Source organism: Entelurus aequoreus, linkage group LG23 (genome assembly GCF_033978785.1).
Source record: "Entelurus aequoreus isolate RoL-2023_Sb linkage group LG23, RoL_Eaeq_v1.1, whole genome shotgun sequence".
NCBI classification, from domain to species: Eukaryota; Metazoa; Chordata; class Actinopteri; order Syngnathiformes; family Syngnathidae; genus Entelurus; species Entelurus aequoreus.
Window position 1 is genome coordinate 40,809,918 of NC_084753.1, and position 22,693 is coordinate 40,832,610.

Sequence of the window (22,693 nt, forward strand, 5' to 3'; positions counted from 1 at the left end):
CATAAAATCCACAAACTCTTGTCTATTATCTAAATAACTTCTTAGCCAGTCTAAAACTACTCCTCTCACACCAAATGAATACAACTTGGACAATAATATAGAATGATCTATAGTATCAAATGCTTTTTTAAGATGGATAAATACCCCTATAGTGTATTTCTTATTATCAGTTGCTGTTGCTATATCCTCAATTATATTCATTACAGCTGAAGCAGTGGATCTATTGGTCCGGAATCCATACTGGCTCTCACTCAACAGCATGTTCTTTTCAATAAAACTATCTAATTTTTTTACAAATATTTTTTCAATTATTTTAGAAAATTGTGACAGTAGTGACACTGGTCTGTAATTAGTGAATCTATGTTTATCTCCCGTTTTAAAGAGTGGAATTACCTTTGCTACCTTCATTTTATTTGGAAAGGTCCCTGTTTGAAAAGAAAGATTAAAAATATAACAAAGAGGTTTGATGATACAGTCAATAGTCTTTTTTACAATTATCATGTCTATACCATCACTGTCTGTTGATGTCTTATTTTTCAGTTTTGTTACCACCGATACAATTTCATTTTCACTAACATCTCCTAGAAGCATGGACTGTAGCACTTTGCTTCCCCCTCTCCATCCACTCTGTATATCTTTATGTTCTCCAATACTCTCTGCCAATTTGGGTCCAACATTCACAAAAAAAGAATTGAATCCGTTTGCCACTTCATTCATATTTGTTATCATCTTATTATCCTCATTGATAAAATGGCTTGGTGGGTTTGTAGGCCCAGATGTTTTTCCTATTACCTTGTTCAGAATATTCCAAGTTCCTTTGATATTGTTTTTATTTTTTTCTAGTAAATTATTATAATATTCTCTTTTTGCTTGTCTCATTATTGTTATCAATTTGTTTTTGTAAACCTTATATTTTGTTTCAGCATCCTTTGTTTTTACTTTTATGAAATCTCTATAAAGTTTGTTTTTCTTTTTACAAGCATTCTGTAGTCCCTTTATAATCCAAGGCTTTTTATTGTAGCTGTCTCTTTGTTTCCATACATTCGGACAATGCTTTTCATACAATGATAAATATATATTAAGAAAAGCCTCATATGCAGCATTTGCTTCTCCCCCATACACCTCATTCCAGTCTGTTTCAAATAAGTCCTTCCTAAACCTATTTATTGCCTCTTCAGTTCTTTTCCTTACATATCTATGAGTTTTTTCCTCCCTCTTTTTATCAATTGGACAGTCATAAGTAAGAAACACAGGTAAGTGGTCACTTATATCATTAATTACTAGTCCACTTTTTATATTATTTTTTATGTCATTTATAAAGATGTGATCAATTAACGTTGCACAATTTGTCGTTATTCTACTGGGTTTGGTGATCAATGGATAAAGCCCTCTACTATATACCACATCCAAGAAGTCTCTTGTTGATTTATTTCTGGGTGAGCTTAGCAGGTCTATGTTATAGTCGCCACACATGACAAATGTTTTATTTTCCTTCACCTTACACAATAATTCTTCCAAACTATCATTAAATGCTTCTACTTTAGACCCAGGTGTCCTATACATACACGTAACAATAACATTTCTCTTCTTTTCTATTTCTACCTCTACAGTTACACATTCAAATAAATCATCAATTACCACTGTCATACATTCCACAGGTCTACATTTCAATTCACAGTCAACAAACAGGGCCACACCTCCCTTCTTGTTTCTTCTACTACAGTGATACAACTCATACCCGTCAATGGAGAAATCGATACCTCTGTCTTTATCGATCCATGTTTCAGAAAGTGCTATTATTTTGAATTTGCCATTTAGAGTCTTCAGGTATTCGTCAATCTTTGAGAAATTTGCATATAAGCTTCTACAGTTGAAATGTATTAAAGAAAATGTATTATCTAAACTAACATTGTCATTGAATTGTTCCTCTGTGTAGTAGTCACATGTAGCATTGATTGAGTTGAACAGATGGTTTTCTGGGTCAACATCATTTTCAAAGTCATACAGTTTATAGTCCATGTATTCAGCTCTTAGAAACTTTTGATTCTCAGTTGTCTCACCTTCTCGCTGCGTAGCCTTCCCCGTCTCCAGCCAAGGATGAGCCGTGTCAGTCATAAGTCTAGCAGGTCTCATCTATATTGATCCAAGTCGCGGAGCTCTCGGTTTTCTACACCAAAATTAATCTATTTATTGTGTGAACGCTCCAAAACATTCACGCATATGGTTTTCTACGCCAAAATTAATCTATTTATTGTGTAAATGCTCCAAAACATTCACGCATGGTTTTCTACACCTAAATTCATCTATTGTGTGAACGCTCCAAAACATTCACACATTTGGTTTTCTACACCATAATTCATCTATTTATTGTGTGAACGCTTCAAAACATTCACACATTGTTTTCTACACCAGAATTCATCTATTTATTGTGAGGATGCTCCAAAACATTCACAGTTTTCTACACCATAATTCATCTATTTATTGTGTGAACGCTCATGTTACAAACAACACTTTTTGCGTAGACTCCTGTTGCTTAGTTTAGTCGGCCCTTTATTCAAATAACAAAATGTCCGCCCGTGATTCCTGCAGATCGGTGCTGACGGTGGCCTGCGAGCAGACCGAAGTGCTGCTGTTCGATCCCGTCTCCTCCAGGCACATCAAAACCCTGACGGAGGCCCACGAGGATTGTGTCAACAACATCAGGTGCCTTTCTTTGCATCCCCTTTCATCCGTATCCAAGTTGTTGTGTTGTTCCTTAAAGGCCCACAGTTGTGCAACCTTAATGACTTCCTTAAAAATGCATGTTTGTAGAAATAAATACAATTAGAATATTTTAGCATTAAAAATGCATCTTTGTAGAAATAAATACAATTACAAGATTTTAGCATTAAAAATGCATGTTTGTAGAAATAAGAACATTTTCGCATTAAAAATGCATGTTTGTAGAAATAAATAGGATTAGAACATTTTAGAACTTAAAAATGCATGTTTGTAGAAATAAGAGAATTTTAGCATTAAAAATGCATGTTACTAGAAATTAGAACATTTTAGCACTTAAAAATGCATGTTTGGAGAAATAAGAACATTTTAGCACTTAAAAATGCATGTTTGTAGAAATAAATACAATTAGAATATTTTAGCACTTAAAAATGCATGTTTGTAGAAATAAATACGATTAGAACATTTTAGCACTTAAAAATGCATGATTGTAGAAATAAATACGATTAGAACATTTTAGCATTATAAATGCATGTTTGTAGAAATAAGAAAATTTTAGCATTAAAAATGCATGTTTGTAGAAATCAGAACATTTTAGCACTTAAAAATGCATGTTTGTAGAAATAAATACAATTACAAGATTTTAGCACTTAAAAATGCATGTTTGTAGAAATTAGAACATTTTAGCATTTAAAAATGCCTGTTTGTAGAAATAAATAGGATTAGAACATTTTAGCACTTAAAAATGCATGTTTGTAGAAATAAGAACATTTTAGCACTTAAAAATGCATGTTTGTAGGAATAAGAACATTTTAGCATTAAAAATGCCTGTTACTAGAAATTACAACATTTTAGCACTTGAAAATGCATGTTTGTAGAAATAAATACAATCAAAACATTTTAGCATTAAAAATGCATGTTTGTAGAAATAAGAACATTTTAGCATTAAAAATGCATGTTACTAGAAATTAGAACATTTTAGCACTTAAAAATGCATGTTTGTAGAAATAAATACGATTAGAACATTTTAGCATTATAAATGCATGTTTGTAGAAATAAGAACATTTTAGCATTAAAAATGCACGTTACTACAAATCAGAACATTTTAGTACTTAAAAATGCATGTTTGTAGAAATAAATACAATTAGAATATTTTAGCACTTAAAAATGCATGTTTGTCGAAATAAATACAATTAGAACATTTTAGCATTAAAAATGCATGTTTCTAGAAATTAGAACATTTTAGCATTTAAAAATGCAAGTTTGTAGAAATAAATAGGATTAGAACATTTTAGAACTTAAAAATGCAAGTTTGTAGAAATAAATAGGATTAGAACATTTTAGAACTTAAAAATGCATGTTTGTAGAAATAAATAAAATCAAAACATTTTAGCACTTAAAAATGCATGTTTGTAGAATTAAATACGATTAGAACATTTTAGCATTAAAACTGCATGTTTGTAGAAATAAGAAAATTTTAGCATTAAAAATGCATGTTACTAGAAATTAGAACATTTTAGCACATAAAAATGCATGTTTATAGAAATAAATACAATTACAAGATTTTAGCACTTAAAAATGCATGTTTGTAGAAATAAATACAATTAAAACATTTCAGCACTTAAAAATGCATGTTTGTAGAAATAAGAACATTTTAGCATTAAAAATGCATGTTACTAGAAATTAGAACATTTTAGCACTTAAAAATGCATGTTTGTAGAAATAAATACGATTAGAACATTTTAGCATTAAAAATGCATGTTTGTAGAAATAAGAGAATTTTAGCATTAAAAATGCATGTTACTAGAAATTAGAACATTTTAGCACTTAAAAATGCATGTTTGGAGAAATAAGAACATTTTAGCACTTAAAAATGCATGTTTGTAGAAATAAATACAATTAGAATATTTTAGCACTTAAAAATGCATGTTTGTAGAAATAAATACGATTAGAACATTTTAGCATTATAAATGCATGTTTGTAGAAATAAGAAAATTTTGGCATTAAAAATGCACGTTACTAGAAATCAGAACATTTTAGTACTTAAAAATGCATGTTTGTAGAAATAAATACAATTAGAATATTTTAGCACTTAAAAATGCATGTTTGTCGAAATAAATACAATTAGAACATTTTAGCATTAAAAATGCATGTTTCTAGAAATTAGAACATTTTAGCATTTAAAAATGCAAGTTTGTAGAAATAAATAGGATTAGAACATTTTAGAACTTAAAAATGCATGTTTGTAGAAATAAATAAAATCAAAACATTTTAGCACTTAAAAATGCATGTTTGTAGAAATAAATACAATCAAAACATTTTAGCACTTAAAAATGCATGTTTGTAGAATTAAATACGATTAGAACATTTTAGCATTAAAAATGCATGTTTGTAGAAATAAGAAAATTTTAGCATTAAAAATGCATGTTACTAGAAATTACAAGATTTTAGCACTTAAAAATGCATGTTTGTAGAAATAAGAACATTTTAGCATTAAAAATGCATGTTACTAGAAATCAGAACATTTTAGCACTTAAAAATGCATGTTTGTAGAAATAAATACGATTAGAACATTTTAGCATTATAAATGCATGTTTGTAGAAATAAATACGATTAGAACATTTTAGCATTATAAATGCATGTTTGTAGAAATAAGAACATTTTAGCATTAAAAAAATGCATGTTTGTAGAAATAAGAACATTTTAGCATTAAAAATGCATGTTACTAGAAATCAGAACATTTTAGCACTTAAAAATGCATGTTTGTAGAAATAAATACAATTAGAACATTTTAGCATTATAAATGCATGTTTGTAGAAATAAGAAAACATTTTAGCATTAAAAAAATGCATGTTTGTAGAAATAAATACGATTAGAACATTTTAGCATTAAAAATGCATGTTTGTAGAAATAAGAAAATTTTAGCATTAAAAATGCATGTTACTAGAAATCAGAACATTTTAGTACTTAAATAAATACAATTAGAATATTTTAGCACTTAAAAATGCATGTTTGTAGAAATAAGAACATTTTAGCATTAAAAATGCATGTTACTAGAAATCAGAACATTTTAGTACTTAAAAATGCATGTTTGTAGAAATAAATACAATTAGAATATTTTAGCACTTAAAAATGCATGTTTGTAGAAATAAGAACATTTTAGCATTAAAAATGCACGTTACTAGAAATCAGAACATTTTAGCACTTAAAAATGCATGTTTGTAGAAATAAATACAATTAGAACATTTTAGCATTAAAAATGCATGTTTGTAAAAATAGGAACATTTTAGCATTAAAAATGCATGTTACTAGAAATCAGAACATTTTAGCACTTAAAAATGCATGTTTGTAGAAATAAATACGATTAGAACATTTTAGCATTAAAAATGCATGTTTGTAGAAATAAAAACATTTTAGCTTTAAAAATGCATGTTACTAGAAATCAGAACATTTTAGCACTTAAAAATGCATGTTTGTAGAAATAAATACAATTAGAACATTTTAGCATTAAAAATGCATGTTACTAGAAATTAGAACATTTTAGCATTAAAAATGCATGTTAATAGGAATTAGAACATTTTAGCACATAAAAATGCATGTTTGTAGAAATAAATACGATTAGAACATTTTAGCATTAAAAATGCATGTTACTAGAAATCAGAACATTTTAGCACTTAAAAATGCATGTTTGTAGAAATAAATACAATTAGAATATTTTAGCACTTAAAAATGCATGTTTGTAGAAATAAATACGATTAGAACATTTTAGCATTAAAAATGCATGTTTTATAGAAATAAGAACATTTTAACATTAAAAATGCATGTTACTAGAAATCAGAACATTTTAGCACTTAAAAATGCATGTTTGTAGAAATAAATACGATTAGAACATTTTAGCATTAAAAATGCATGTTTGTAGAAATAAGACAATTTTAGCATTAAAAATGCATGTTACTAGAAATTAGAACATTTTAGCACTTAAAAATGCATGTTTGTAGAAATAAATACGATTAGAACATTTTAGCATTAAAAATGCATGTTTTATAGAAATAAGAACATTTTAACATTAAAAATGCATGTTACTAGAAATCAGAACATTTTAGCACTTAAAAATGCATGTTTGTAGAAATAAATACGATTAGAACATTTTAGCATTATAAATGCATGTTTGTAGAAATAAGAACATTTTAGCATTAAAAAAATGCATGTTTGTAGAAATAAGAACATTTTAGCATTAAAAATGCATGTTACTAGAAATCAGAACATTTTAGCACTTAAAAATGCATGTTTGTAGAAATAAATACAATTAGAACATTTTAGCATTATAAATGCATGTTTGTAGAAATAAGAAAACATTTTAGCATTAAAAAAATGCATGTTTGTAGAAATAAATACGATTAGAACATTTTAGCATTAAAAATGCATGTTTGTAGAAATAAGAAAATTTTAGCATTAAAAATGCATGTTACTAGAAATCAGAACATTTTAGTACTTAAATAAATACAATTAGAATATTTTAGCACTTAAAAATGCATGTTTGTAGAAATAAGAACATTTTAGCATTAAAAATGCATGTTACTAGAAATCAGAACATTTTAGTACTTAAAAATGCATGTTTGTAGAAATAAATACAATTAGAATATTTTAGCACTTAAAAATGCATGTTTGTAGAAATAAGAACATTTTAGCATTAAAAATGCACGTTACTAGAAATCAGAACATTTTAGCACTTAAAAATGCATGTTTGTAGAAATAAATACAATTAGAACATTTTAGCATTAAAAATGCATGTTTGTAAAAATAAGAACATTTTAGCATTAAAAATGCATGTTACTAGAAATCAGAACATTTTAGCACTTAAAAATGCATGTTTGTAGAAATAAATACGATTAGAACATTTTAGCATTAAAAATGCATGTTTGTAGAAATAAAAACATTTTAGCTTTAAAAATGCATGTTACTAGAAATCAGAACATTTTAGCACTTAAAAATGCATGTTTGTAGAAATAAATACAATTAGAACATTTTAGCATTAAAAATGCATGTTACTAGAAATTAGAACATTTTAGCATTAAAAATGCATGTTAATAGGAATTAGAACATTTTAGCACATAAAAATGCATGTTTGTAGAAATAAATACGATTAGAACATTTTAGCATTAAAAATGCATGTTACTAGAAATCAGAACATTTTAGCACTTAAAAATGCATGTTTGTAGAAATAAATACAATTAGAATATTTTAGCACTTAAAAATGCATGTTTGTAGAAATAAATACGATTAGAACATTTTAGCATTAAAAATGCATGTTTTATAGAAATAAGAACATTTTAACATTAAAAATGCATGTTACTAGAAATCAGAACATTTTAGCACTTAAAAATGCATGTTTGTAGAAATAAATACGATTAGAACATTTTAGCATTAAAAATGCATGTTTGTAGAAATAAGAGAATTTTAGCATTAAAAATGCATGTTACTAGAAATTAGAACATTTTAGCACTTAAAAATGCATGTTTGGAGAAATAAGAACATTTTAGCACTTAAAAATGCATGTTTGTAGAAATAAATACAATTAGAATATTTTAGCACTTAAAAATGCATGTTTGTAGAAATAAATACGATTAGAACATTTTAGCATTATAAATGCATGTTTGTAGAAATAAGAAAATTTTGGCATTAAAAATGCACGTTACTAGAAATCAGAACATTTTAGTACTTAAAAATGCATGTTTGTAGAAATAAATACAATTAGAATATTTTAGCACTTAAAAATGCATGTTTGTCGAAATAAATACAATTAGAACATTTTAGCATTAAAAATGCATGTTTCTAGAAATTAGAACATTTTAGCATTTAAAAATGCAAGTTTGTAGAAATAAATAGGATTAGAACATTTTAGAACTTAAAAATGCATGTTTGTAGAAATAAATAAAATCAAAACATTTTAGCACTTAAAAATGCATGTTTGTAGAAATAAATACAATCAAAACATTTTAGCACTTAAAAATGCATGTTTGTAGAAATAAATACAATTAAAACATTTTAGCACTTAAAAATGCATGTTTGTAGAATTAAATACGATTAGAACATTTTAGCATTAAAAATGCATGTTTGTAGAAATAAGAAAATTTTAGCATTAAAAATGCATGTTACTAGAAATTACAAGATTTTAGCACTTAAAAATGCATGTTTGTAGAAATAAGAACATTTTAGCATTAAAAATGCATGTTACTAGAAATCAGAACATTTTAGCACTTAAAAATGCATGTTTGTAGAAATAAATACGATTAGAACATTTTAGCATTATAAATGCATGTTTGTAGAAATAAGAACATTTTAGCATTAAAAAAATGCATGTTTGTAGAAATAAGAACATTTTCGCATTAAAAATGCATGTTACTAGAAATCAGAACATTTTAGCACTTAAAAATGCATGTTTGTAGAAATAAATACAATTAGAACATTTTAGCATTATAAATGCATGTTTGTAGAAATAAGAACATTTTAGCATTAAAAAAATGCATGTTTGTAGAAATAAATACGATTAGAACATTTTAGCATTAAAAATGCATGTTTGTAGAAATAAGAAAATTTTAGCATTAAAAATGCATGTTACTAGAAATCAGAACATTTTAGTACTTAAATAAATACAATTAGAATATTTTAGCACTTAAAAATGCATGTTTGTAGAAATAAGAACATTTTAGCATTAAAAATGCATGTTACTAGAAATCAGAACATTTTAGTACTTAAAAATGCATGTTTGTAGAAATAAATACAATTAGAATATTTTAGCACTTAAAAATGCATGTTTGTAGAAATAAGAACATTTTAGCATTAAAAATGCACGTTACTAGAAATCAGAACATTTTAGCACTTAAAAATGCATGTTTGTAGAAATAAATACGATTAGAACATTTTAGCATTAAAAATGCATGTTTGTAGAAATAAGAGAATTTTAGCATTAAAAATGCATGTTACTACAAATTAGAACATTTTAGCACTTAAAAATGCATGTTTGGAGAAATAAGAACATTTTAGCACTTAAAAATGCATGTTTGTAGAAATAAATACAATTAGAATATTTTAGCACTTAAAAATGCATGTTTGTAGAAATAAATACGATTAGAACATTTTAGCATTATAAATGCATGTTTGTAGAAATAAGAAAATTTTGGCATTAAAAATGCACGTTACTAGAAATCAGAACATTTTAGTACTTAAAAATGCATGTTTGTAGAAATAAATACAATTAGAATATTTTAGCACTTAAAAATGCATGTTTGTCGAAATAAATACAATTAGAACATTTTAGCATTAAAAATGCATGTTTCTAGAAATTAGAACATTTTAGCATTTAAAAATGCAAGTTTGTAGAAATAAATAGGATTAGAACATTTTAGAACTTAAAAATGCATGTTTGTAGAAATAAATAAAATCGAAACATTTTAGCACTTAAAAATGCATGTTTGTAGAAATAAATACAATCAAAACATTTTAGCACTTAAAAATGCATGTTTGTAGAAATAAATACAATTAAAACATTTTAGCACTTAAAAATGCATGTTTGTAGAATTAAATACGATTAGAACATTTTAGCATTAAAAATGCATGTTTGTAGAAATAAGAAAATTTTAGCATTAAAAATGCATGTTACTAGAAATTACAAGATTTTAGCACTTAAAAATGCATGTTTGTAGAAATAAGAACATTTTCGCATTAAAAATGCATGTTACTAGAAATCAGAACATTTTAGCACTTAAAAATGCATGTTTGTAGAAATAAATACAATTAGAACATTTTAGCATTATAAATGCATGTTTGTAGAAATAAGAACATTTTAGCATTAAAAAAATGCATGTTTGTAGAAATAAATACGATTAGAACATTTTAGCATTAAAAATGCATGTTTGTAGAAATAAGAAAATTTTAGCATTAAAAATGCATGTTACTAGAAATCAGAACATTTTAGTACTTAAATAAATACAATTAGAATATTTTAGCACTTAAAAATGCATGTTTGTAGAAATAAGAACATTTTAGCATTAAAAATGCATGTTACTAGAAATCAGAACATTTTAGTACTTAAAAATGCATGTTTGTAGAAATAAATACAATTAGAATATTTTAGCACTTAAAAATGCATGTTTGTAGAAATAAGAACATTTTAGCATTAAAAATGCACGTTACTAGAAATCAGAACATTTTAGCACTTAAAAATGCATGTTTGTAGAAATAAATACAATTAGAATATTTTAGCATTAAAAATGCATGTTTGTAAAAATAAGAACATTTTAGCATTAAAAATGCATGTTACTAGAAATCAGAACATTTTAGCACTTAAAAATGCATGTTTGTAGAAATAAATACGATTAGAACATTTTAGCATTAAAAATGCATGTTTGTAGAAATAAAAACATTTTAGCTTTAAAAATGCATGTTACTAGAAATCAGAACATTTTAGCACTTAAAAATGCATGTTTGTAGAAATAAATACAATTAGAATATTTTAGCACTTAAAAATGCATGTTTGTAGAAATAAATACAATTAGAATATTTTAGCACTTAAAAATGCATGTTTGTAGAAATAAATACAATTAGAATATTTTAGCACTTAAAAATGCATGTTTGTAGAAATAAATACGATTAGAACATTTTAGCATTAAAAATGCATGTTACTAGAAATTAGAACATTTTAGCATTAAAAATGCATGTTACTAGAAATTACAAGATTTTAGCACTTAAAAATGCATGTTTGTAGAAATAAGAACATTTTAGCATTAAAAATGCATGTTACTAGAAATCAGAACATTTTAGCACTTAAAAATGCATGTTTGTAGAAATAAATACAATTAGAATATTTTAGCACTTAAAAATGCATGTTTGTAGAAATAAATACGATTAGAACATTTTAGCATTAAAAATGCATGTTTTATAGAAATAAGAACATTTTAACATTAAAAATGCATGTTACTAGAAATCAGAACATTTTAGCACTTAAAAATGCATGTTTGTAGAAATAAATACGATTAGAACATTTTAGCATTAAAAATGCATGTTTGTAGAAATAAGAGAATTTTAGCATTAAAAATGCATGTTACTAGAAATTAGAACATTTTAGCACTTAAAAATGCATGTTTGGAGAAATAAGAACATTTTAGCACTTAAAAATGCATGTTTGTAGAAATAAATACAATTAGAATATTTTAGCACTTAAAAATGCATGTTTGTAGAAATAAATACGATTAGAACATTTTAGCACTTAAAAATGCATGATTGTAGAAATAAATACGATTAGAACATTTTAGCATTATAAATGCATGTTTGTAGAAATAAGAAAATTTTAGCATTAAAAATGCATGTTTGTAGAAATCAGAACATTTTAGCACTTAAAAATGCATGTTTGTAGAATTAAATACAATTACAAGATTTTAGCACTTAAAAATGCATGTTTGTAGAAATTAGAACATTTTAGCATTTAAAAATGCATGTTTGTAGAAATAAATAGGATTAGAACATTTTAGCACTTAAAAATGCATGTTTGTAGAAATAAGAACATTTTAGCATTAAAAATGCCTGTTACTAGAAATTACAACATTTTAGCACTTGAAAATGCATGTTTGTAGAAATAAATACAATCAAAACATTTTAGCATTAAAAATGCATGTTTGTAGAAATCAGAACATTTTAGCACTTAAAAATGCATGTTTGTAGAAATAAATACGATTAGAACATTTTAGCATTAAAAATGCATGTTTGTAGAAATAAATACAATCAAAACATTTTAGCACTTAAAAATGCATGTTTGTAGAAATAAATACGATTAGAACATTTTAGCATTAAAAATGGATGTTTGTAGAAATAAGAGAATTTTAGCATTAAAAATGCATGTTACTAGAAATTAGAACATGTTTGTAGAAATAAATACAACTAAAACATTCTAGCACTTAAAAATGCATGTTTGTAGAAATAAATACAATCAAAACATTTTCGCATTACGTGTGTTTAATTACAGCAAGTGTGTTTATCCTAAACATTCCTGCCACTCCATTTTACAAACTATAGTATTTTTAAGGCTTTTTGTTGTTGTTGTTGTTGTTGTTTTTTGGCAAATAGCACAATAATATCGTACCAGGACAATATTGTACCGTGAAATATTGATTGGTTCCATCCCTGGTTGGGTCCTATAAAAGTATCAAATTCAGTATCAAGACCTTCTTCCAATACACTAGTAGGGAAACAGGTCATTAATAACACCGGGTCATTAATAACACCGGGTCATTAATGACACCGGGTCATTAATGACACCGGACGTGTTTCATTAGCGGACACACCCGGAGCCCGACATGATACAGGTGTGGATTCTGTGCCACCGCAGGTTCCTGGACAACCGTCTGTTCGCCACCTGCTCCGACGACACCACCATCGCCTTGTGGGACCTGAGGAAGCTCAACTCCAAGGTGTGCTCGCTGCACGGCCACGCCAGCTGGGTGAAGAACATCGAGTACGACACCAACACGCGCCTCCTGGTCACCTCCGGCTTTGACGGCAACGTCATCACCTGGGATACCAACCGGTGAGAACCTCTTTGAGGTGTCCCATTTGGCTTCTGGCCGCCCTCAAAGCCGAGGAAGTCAGCTCAGTCTCTCATTGACTCCAATGTTAAATGTCGGCTCTGAAAAACGCCAAAATTCACGTTTTCCTACTCGCTCTAACTCGGCCATTTCTACACTTATCGGAAATCTGGCAACACCGGAACGTTCCTCAAAGCCTTGAGGCGCTCACGGTTTTCACGCAGAGTCGATACCTCCAAGTGTTTGCCTAAAATCAGACTTTGTTCAGCATGTTTAAGAGCTCACCGCTGTGTTTGGATGGAGACAGGTGTGGACAATACTGGTCCCCACATTAAAAGTAGACAGCGAAGGACAAAAACTATATGATGTTGCTTTCATTTTGACAATACAGCGTCCATCAGCTGCTGTGACTCAGAGTTAACGAGCATCTACATGTTCATAACTTAAAAAAATTAATAATAAGAAGAAATACCTCCCTCTATCAAAAGGTAAAACATGTTTATGCATGTTATGTAACACAAAATCAGGCGCATGCAGACTAACAATGTTAATCTCGCTTTAAGGATATACCCTCGGAGTATACTTAGTCAACAGCCATACATGTCACACTAAGGGTGGCCGTATAAACAACGCCAACACTGTCATAAACCTGTGCCATATAATGAAACCACACTAAACAACAATGACAATCACATTTCGGGAGAATATTGGTACCTAAACACAACAGAACACATTCCCAGAATTCCTTACAGCACCAAGTCTTTCGGGACGGTACAGTCATTTTCCCTCGCTTCCCGCCGCGCGTTTAAGAGCTCACCGCTGTGTTTGGATGGAGACAGGTGTGGACAATATTGGGAGACACTGGTCCCCACACTAAAAGTAGACAGCGAAGGAGAAAAACTATATGATGTTGCTTTCATTTTGACAATACAGCGTCCATCAGTTGTTGTGACTGAGAGTTAACGAGGTGAGGAAATCGCTCCTGTTTTTTGTTTTTTTCGTTGGCCAAACTGTTGTACTGAACCACAAGGGGGCGCTGGAGAAGAACACATCATGTTTATTAGACTTTATCTTCATTAGCCAAACTGCTTTGTGTTTTATTTTGATATCAAAAAGTAAACACCATTTTTTTTTTTTACATTACTTGTTTGTCACAAAGGTATTACTTTAAAAACCACGTGACGCATCATTTTGTTAATGTTCTATTGTGTGTAGTTTAATTCCTATACGACATATTTCTGCTCACACTCTTAATGGATCTGTCCCGATACAGCAGGGGTGTCAAAGTCAAATGGACGGAGGGCCAAATAAAAAATTTAGCTACAAGCCGAGGGCCGGACTGTTCGAATGTTCATTGAAAAATTTTTAAATGACGCATATAGTCTAGTGAACCTAATTGAACCTACTGAAAACCTAACAAATATATTCCAATATGATCAGATAAATAAAGCAATATTTTCTTATGGCTCTGTCAGTAATCTTTAATTTTCAACAGACACAAAAGACAAATTTCCTTTATATAAAAATCCCCATAACATGAACATTAAATGAAAGAAACCGGTATTCAAGGCACCATCAGTAGCCTATATTTTCTATTTTAGCAAAAGTGGGCTAAATTTACTTCAAAGAAAAAAACAATAATAGCAATTTTCTATCATCCACTCAACTGAAATATTTTAAAAATATAATTAAATTGAAATACAATAAAATAAAGTGCAAAAATCTATAAATCAAAAACAACACTTTGTTTAAGGAGAAGTAACATGCAGTGAAAACAAATATTAAACTTTAACTTTTAAACTTGAATTGAGTAAAAACTCTAAATATGTGATTGCACAGTAATGTTCACATTAAACCCCCTCATCCCTCCGTGGGAGGGAGGCGAGTTGGGTGCCCGAAACCCCCCGCTGGTTTCGGCCCGCCCCTTGGCGCGCGTGGCACGGCGGGCTCCGCGACCCGACGGCTGGCCCTCGTGGCTTGACGGCGGGCGCGTCCCGACGGGCCGCGCGTAGGGGTCAAACGCAGAAGTCTCAGGGCCTCGTGGTGAGGGGGTGGCCTGCGGGTTTCGGCCCGCTTGACCCCCCCGCTCCGCTTGGCGCGCGCGGCACATGACGGGTTCTGCCACCGACGCTCGGGCTGCAGCCCGACGGTGGTGCGGGCCCGGCGGTGACGCGCGGTTTGGGGAAACAAAGCAGAAGTCTCAGGGCCTCGGGGCCGGGTTTCGGCCCGCCCCCTTGGCGCGCGTGGCACGGCGGGCTCCGCGACTGACGGCCGGGCTGCAGCCCTTCGGCCGGCAGGCGCGTCCCGGCGGGCCGCTCGCCCCCTTTCGGAACCTTGGACCGGCATCCGCTTGGTGCGTGTAAAAGATCTGCGGTCTGCGGGCCGGTTCTAATAATAAATCAAGATCATCCCAAGGGCCGTAAAAAACCTTCTCGCGGGCCGGATATGGCCCGCGGGCCTTGACTCTGACATATGTGCGATACAGCATCTACATGCACATTACTTAAAAAAACGAATAATAATAATAAATACTTCCCTCTATCAAAAGGTAAAAATAGAGATAAAGGCGTCATGAAATGACAAAAAGCTGACAAGTTTATTGTGTAAGTCGCTTCCTAGCGGCCCCAACTGACAGACACTTCACAGGATCCAAGCGGGCAGGTTTTAATGATCGTGTGTTTTTAGCAAAAGTTTTCTCTCGCAGAACGTGACTTCTCAGTCACGTCCGTATCCTCTCTCCCCTCCTGCTCCCGGCCGCTTACTGTTAAAGACAACAGACGATTAGATTAACACGTACCACCTGTGACATGCAGTGTTTCCCATAAACTGCCAAGATACCTGTGGCGGTGGGGGCGTGGCTATGGACGTGGTCACCATGACATCATCGAGTAATTTGCATAATTTACGACAATGATATGATTTTCTCTAAAAAGGCTCAAAAAATGTATACTTACTAGAGATGTTATATTATATTATCGGCCGATAAATGCGTTAAAATGTAATATCGGAAATTATCGGTATCGGTTTTTTTATTATCAGTATCGTTTTTTTGTTGGTTTTTTTTGTTTTTTTTAATTAAATCCACATAAAAAACACAAGATACACTTACAATTAGTGCACCAACCCAAAAAACCTCCCTCATTCACACAAAAGGGTTGTTTCTTTCTGTTATTAATATTCTGCTTCCTACATTATATATCAATATAGATCAATACAGTCTGCAAGGGATACAGTCCGTAAGCACACATGATTGTGCGTGCTGCTGCTCCACTAATAGTACTAACCTTTAACAGTTAATTTTACAAATTTTCATTAATTACTAGTTTCTATGTAACTGTTTTTATATTGTTTTACTTTCTTTTTTATTCAAGAAAATGTTTTTAATTTATTTATCTTATTTTATTTGATTCATTTTTTTTTAAAAGTACCTTATCTTCACCATACCTGGTTGTCCAAATTAGGCATAATAATGTGTTAATTCCACGACTGTATATATCGGTTGATGTCGGTATCGGTAGATATCGGTATCGGTAATTAAAGAGTTGGACAATATCGGCATATTGGATATCGGCAAAAAGCCATTATCGGACATCCCTAGTTTTTATCGAAAGTTTTCTCTCGCAGAACGTGACTTCTCAGTCACGTCCGTATCCTCTCTCCCCTCCTGCTCCTGGCCGCTTACTGTTAAAGACAACAGACGATTAGATTAACACGTACCACCTGTGACATGCAGTGTTTTTTTTTTTTTTGTTTTTTTTTTTTTTTTTTTTTTATTTCAAACAACATTTAAAAAAAAACACAAGATACACTTACCATTAGTGCATCAACCCAAGAAAACCCTCCCTCCCCCATTCACACTCATCCACACTCATTTACACAAAAGGAGCTGTCTCTTTCTGTTATTAAAAAAACAACAACTTCTGGTTCCTACAGTATAGAACAATACAGTCTGCAAGGGATACAGTCATTCGAGCACACATGATTGTGTGTGGTGCTGGTCCACTAACATTTTCACTAATCACTATTTTTTATGTAATTGTTTTTAAATTTGTTTTACTTTCAAACAAAACAAACAAAGGACCTTAACTTCACCAGACCGGGTTGTCAATAAAATCAGATTGTTCAAAAGGGTTCTTAAAACCAGGTCCAGTTCAGATTACGTCCAGATCGGGCTCAGCAACACACACCTTCACCCATGTACACCAAAAACCAGGGATCACAACAGGTTGCATACAATCCACAAACAAAAATACATTTTCAAATTAAGCACCCATGTACAGTCCACATCACATCCAAGTCGAAGTCAGCAACACATACCTTCATTTATGTACACTTAAAATAGGGAATACAACAACAGATTGCATATCATATATAAACAAAATTACATTTTCAAAATAAGCCTTTGAGGACTTCCCATCTTTTTTTATGTTTTTTGGCATCATTATCGTTTTCAACCATATAATTTTCTAAAGTTAAAAATTACTGAATAAATGTTTTAAAGAAAGAAATACTAAGTGAATATCTGTTTTTTGCCTTAAAAATAAACCTTTTACCGAGTACTATAATTAAATTGACTAAATCATGATTGTCAATGAACTCTCCTAAAATAACAGAAACCACATCAAGCTTCATAAACAAACCAATCTTTAAACACATTTTTTCAACTTCCACCCAAAATGAAGATACAATATGACAATACCAAAACAAATGTAAGGTGGATTCAGGCTCCTGACAACAAAATCGGCAATCATCTGACTCTGTCATATTCCATATTTTTAACATTTTTCCCGTGGGTAGGAAGTTATAAATAGTTTTAATTTGAAAATAACGATTTTGCACATCGATAGTGGTTTTGTAGATTAATTTGAATATTGCATCCCACGGCAACGGGCAGTCAAAAAAGTCCTCCCATTTTCCATTTGTGTTGTATGAGGCAGCCTTCAAAGATTTCTTTATTAAATAAAAATTATATATTTTTCTATTTATTTTAGTTCCTTTTTGCCAACTAGAATTTCTTATTAAGGGCTTACAAACTAATAATTTAGTAGTTCCATAATTAATTTGTTTCCATCTTTTCCCAATGACTCCAGTTAGTTGATTAAATGAAAAGCTTGAACAAGCATCACCATACATAGTTGTAAATTCATCATATTTCATAATTTTTCCATTCTCATTGATAATGTCATTGACAAAAATGATTCCTCTTTCAAACATATTTTTCCAAAAGAAAGGCTTTCCATCTATTACAATATTAGAGTTCATCCATATTATTTGCTGCAAAATATCATCTCTTTTTTCTGGTACATAAAATTGAAAACACCACCATGAGTGGATTGTTTCCTTTATGAACCCCGCCATGTTTCCCAGCAGACTCTCTACATAAGGAAAATGGGAGGGGATCACTTGTAAAAAAGGATACAATTTCTTTTGATACAATACATGTTTTCTGTCCAACAGGACACTTGTGTACCACTCAGTGTTTAAATACATCTTTGGAACAATTGATGCTTTTAAAGACAGACACATAGCTTCAAGGTTGAGAAGTTTCAAGCCCCCATATTCATATTCATTGTACAAAACCTTTCTTTTAATCCTTTCTGGTTTGCCGTCCCAGACAAAATCGAAGACCCTCCGCTCATAAATATTAAAAAAGTTTTGTGATGGAGCTGGTAATGACAAAAACAAATAAATAAATTGAGGAATAATTAACGAGTTGACAATATATATTTTACCATACAAGGTTAAGGATTTCCCTTTCCATAATTGCATAATTTTATCCAGCTTTCTTAGTCGATTATCATAATTTACTGAGCCTAGATCTTCCAGGTCCTCTGGGACAACAACACCAAGTATGTTAACTGGTCCATCTGTCCACAAAACAGGCACTTTGCATTCCATTCGAAAGGACGTTCCCTTTAGATTTCCGATCCTTAATATTTTACATTTTTCATAATTTAGCTTAAGCCCAGATTGCTGTGAAAATATGTCCAAAAGATCAAGAAGGTTTTGCAGACAATGAGGATTGGGGCTTATAAAGAAGCTTGTATCGTCTGCATACATTGTTATTTTACTTTCAATATTATTATTACTGAGCCCTTCAATATTTTTATTCAATCTAACTTTAATCGCCAATATTTCCATAGCAATAATAAATAAGTATGGAGACAAAGGGCACCCTTGTTTTAGACCTCTTAATAGAGGTATTGTCCCAGAGATGTATCCATTATTGATAATTCTACAATTAGTTTTATTATATAGCGTCTTGATCCAGTGTAATACGGAGTTGCCAAAATTGAAAAAAACTAAGCTTTTACAAATAAAATCCAAGCTAATTTTGTCAAAAGCCTTCTCCAGGTCGGCTACAAAAATGAATCCTCTTTTATTTTCCATATTATAATTCTCTATAATTTCTAATAACTGTGTAATATTGTTTCCTATATTTCTTCCTTGTAGGAAGCCTGATTGATCTTGGTGAATAATATTTGACAAAACAGACTTAAGTCGTGTAGCCAAACATTTTGCCAGGATTTTAGCATCATAACACTGCAGTGTTATTGGTCTCCAATTTTTTAGATGAACTGGGTCTTTATACTGACCATTTATTTCCTGTTTCAATAATAAGGAAATAAGACCTTCTGTTTGAGTGTTGGACAAAAAACCTGTCTCATATGAGTAATTAAAACTAGAAAGTAATGGTTTCTTAAGATCTTCATAAAATACTTGATAAACCTCAATAGGTATTCCATCTAATCCTGGGGTTTTCCCTGGATGAAAAGATTTAACAGCTTCCACAAGTTCTTCCTCTCTAATGAGGCCTTCACATGAATGGCTTTCTTCCGAATTCAATTTTCTTTCATAATTTTCTGGAAAAAAAGTTGTAGTTTCAGGAGGGATTACTGGATTAGAAAAAATGTTTTTAAAGTAATTTTCCATTTCTTTCAACAATGTGGTGTGTGTATCCAATACCTTTCCATTTGTTTTAATAAGCTTGGAAATGTTCTTTTTAGAACGATTTTTTGTTTGGATATTTAAAAAGAATTTTGAACACTTCTCACCTTTTTTCATCCAGATTGCTCTGTTGCAGTCATAACTTTTCAATAATTGTTTTTCAACTAAATCTGCTAACTCCTCTTGTTTAGCTGTAAAGGTATTCAGTTGCTCACTAGTTAGATTATCATTACTGTCAATGTTTTTTTGTAAATCCTCAATTTCTTTCTTTAATTCCTGTTCTGCCGCTTTAATTTTTTTTTTTTTCCATGAAGAGTATGCAATGGCATATCCTCTAAAACAACATTTGAAGGCTTCCCAGACTATTTGGGGATTTGAAGATCCTACATTATTTAAAAAAAAATCAGTAATAAATTGCTTTGTTTTTTCGATAAATTCATCATCCTGTAGATGCATTTGATTAAACTTCCAATATCCGGGCCCACGTGTATTATCTTCAATTGCAATATTTATTCCTATACAATTATGATCAGAACGCAACTTATCATCGATTGCTATTGCAGTCACTTTGTTTAGCAATGAAAATGATATCAAAAAATAGTCAATACGACTTGCCTGGTTTTGTCTTCTCCATGTATACCGTACTAACCTAGGGTTTTTGAATCTCCAGATATCAATTAAATCAAATGCATCCATAACATTTTGAATCTTTTGTAAAGATTGAGGATGATAATCCATTGAAAAATTCCCTTTTCGGTCCAGAACTTTATCCAGAGCAACGTTAAAGTCCCCCACAATAATAATTTCCCCTTGTTGTTCTTGCAACATGTCACTTATTTCTTCAAAAAAGGAAGGTTCATCAACATTTGGCCCATACAGATTCAAAACACACATCTTTTGACCTTGAATAATCATATTTAATATTAGCCAACGTCCTTGTGAGTCTTTTTCCATAGAGTTAAATTGAAAATAAAAGTTTTTTTTTATCAAAATCATAACACCTTTTGAATTTCTGTAACCATGTGAAAAGAAAATTGGACCATCCCATTCTTTTCTCCATTTTTCTTCATCTAAATGTGTTGAATGCGTTTCTTGAAGACAAAAAAGATCTTGTTTTTTTTCATTCAGCCACATAAATATAAGTTTTCTTTTTCTGTTGTCTGCAAGACCATTGCAATTATAACTAATTATTCCAACTTCATTATCGTTCCTATAAATCATATAATCTGAGTAAATTCATTGTATATTTTATTGATTCTCTTAATACCATAAGTTTCATAGACATGAAAATCTTGTAACTAAAAATTGCAGCATCACTTGCTATTTCCAAGGAAACCAATATCCCCTCTAATAAACCCACAGACATACCATTCACACCACAGCACCCAAGACAAACAAACATATAACCCCCAAAATATATAATTCGCTGACCGTTTGCCAACATCTAACTACATTGTCCAGTCCCAGAATAAACTAAAAAGCTCCACAAACAAAAATGTCAAAACATATCCGTCAAGTCGTTACCATGGTGATGTCGCGATGACGCAATCACTGCGCGACATTGTTATTGTTCCTCACATGCTTCTGTACAGCTCACCGTTAATGTACAGTTTATCCACAACAAGACGAGCTTGTTGTCCTTTTTGCCTAAATGACTTCATAATTGGAATCAACTTACGTCGTTTCTCCACCACCTCAATTGGATATTGGCTGGTCATGAAGAATTTAGTACCTTTCAGTCTTCTGGAGACAGCAAGCATTTCGTCTTTGCATTTGGAGTTAGTAAACTTTACAAGCATAGGTCTCGGTATAGCATCCTCCTTGCGTCTGCCAATCCTGTGTGCTCGCTCCATCTGGATCCTCTTAACTTCTTCCTCCGGGATGCCGAGTTGCTCCTGCAGAAAGGCTCTGACGAGGTTTTCCGCAATGCCGTAAGTTTCTCCTCCATCTTCGCTAATTCCCATGATTAGCAGGTTGTCCCGCATGCTCCTGCAGCGGAGTTCCAACAAGTCTGCCTTTAATTTCTCGTTCTCCGTTGTCAGTCTTGTAGTTTCGAGTTTCAGGCTTGTTAACTCAACTTTTAGCGTTGTCTGTTCCTTTTTTATCTCCACCATTTCAGCGTGATTGTGCTCGACTGATTTTTTCAGCTCTGAAACGTCAGTTTTTAGTTCATCCAAAATGTCCAATTTTCCAAGTTTTTCAACCATGGCTTGCAACATTTTTCGATCGTCCGGAGTAAACGTTGCTTTTTCATCCAAATCACTGGAGGACAATTGATCACGGCCACGTTTTGACTCCTTTGATCCGCGTTGTGGCATGTTTGCAGGTGAACAATGAGTCACTCGGCGTTCGAGGCACCTTATCTTCCGCCAAATCACCCTCGTGAGGAGTATATATCTCACCAATTGCAGAGAGGTGGATATATACAACGAAAACGACTTAAATTATTG

General features: G+C 31.2%; 1 protein-coding gene across 1 annotated transcript in view; it reads left to right on the forward strand.

Moving 5' to 3' along the window:
- LOC133640813 (DDB1- and CUL4-associated factor 10-like) overlaps positions 1-22,693 on the forward strand; it is a 47,626-nt gene that overhangs the window by 9,464 nt on the left and 15,469 nt on the right. Inside the window, exons 2-3 of the mRNA XM_062034491.1 lie at positions 2,590-2,703; positions 13,100-13,297. Of these exons, the coding sequence (XP_061890475.1) occupies positions 2,590-2,703; positions 13,100-13,297 (312 nt within the window). The remainder of the gene's footprint in view (positions 1-2,589; positions 2,704-13,099; positions 13,298-22,693) is intronic.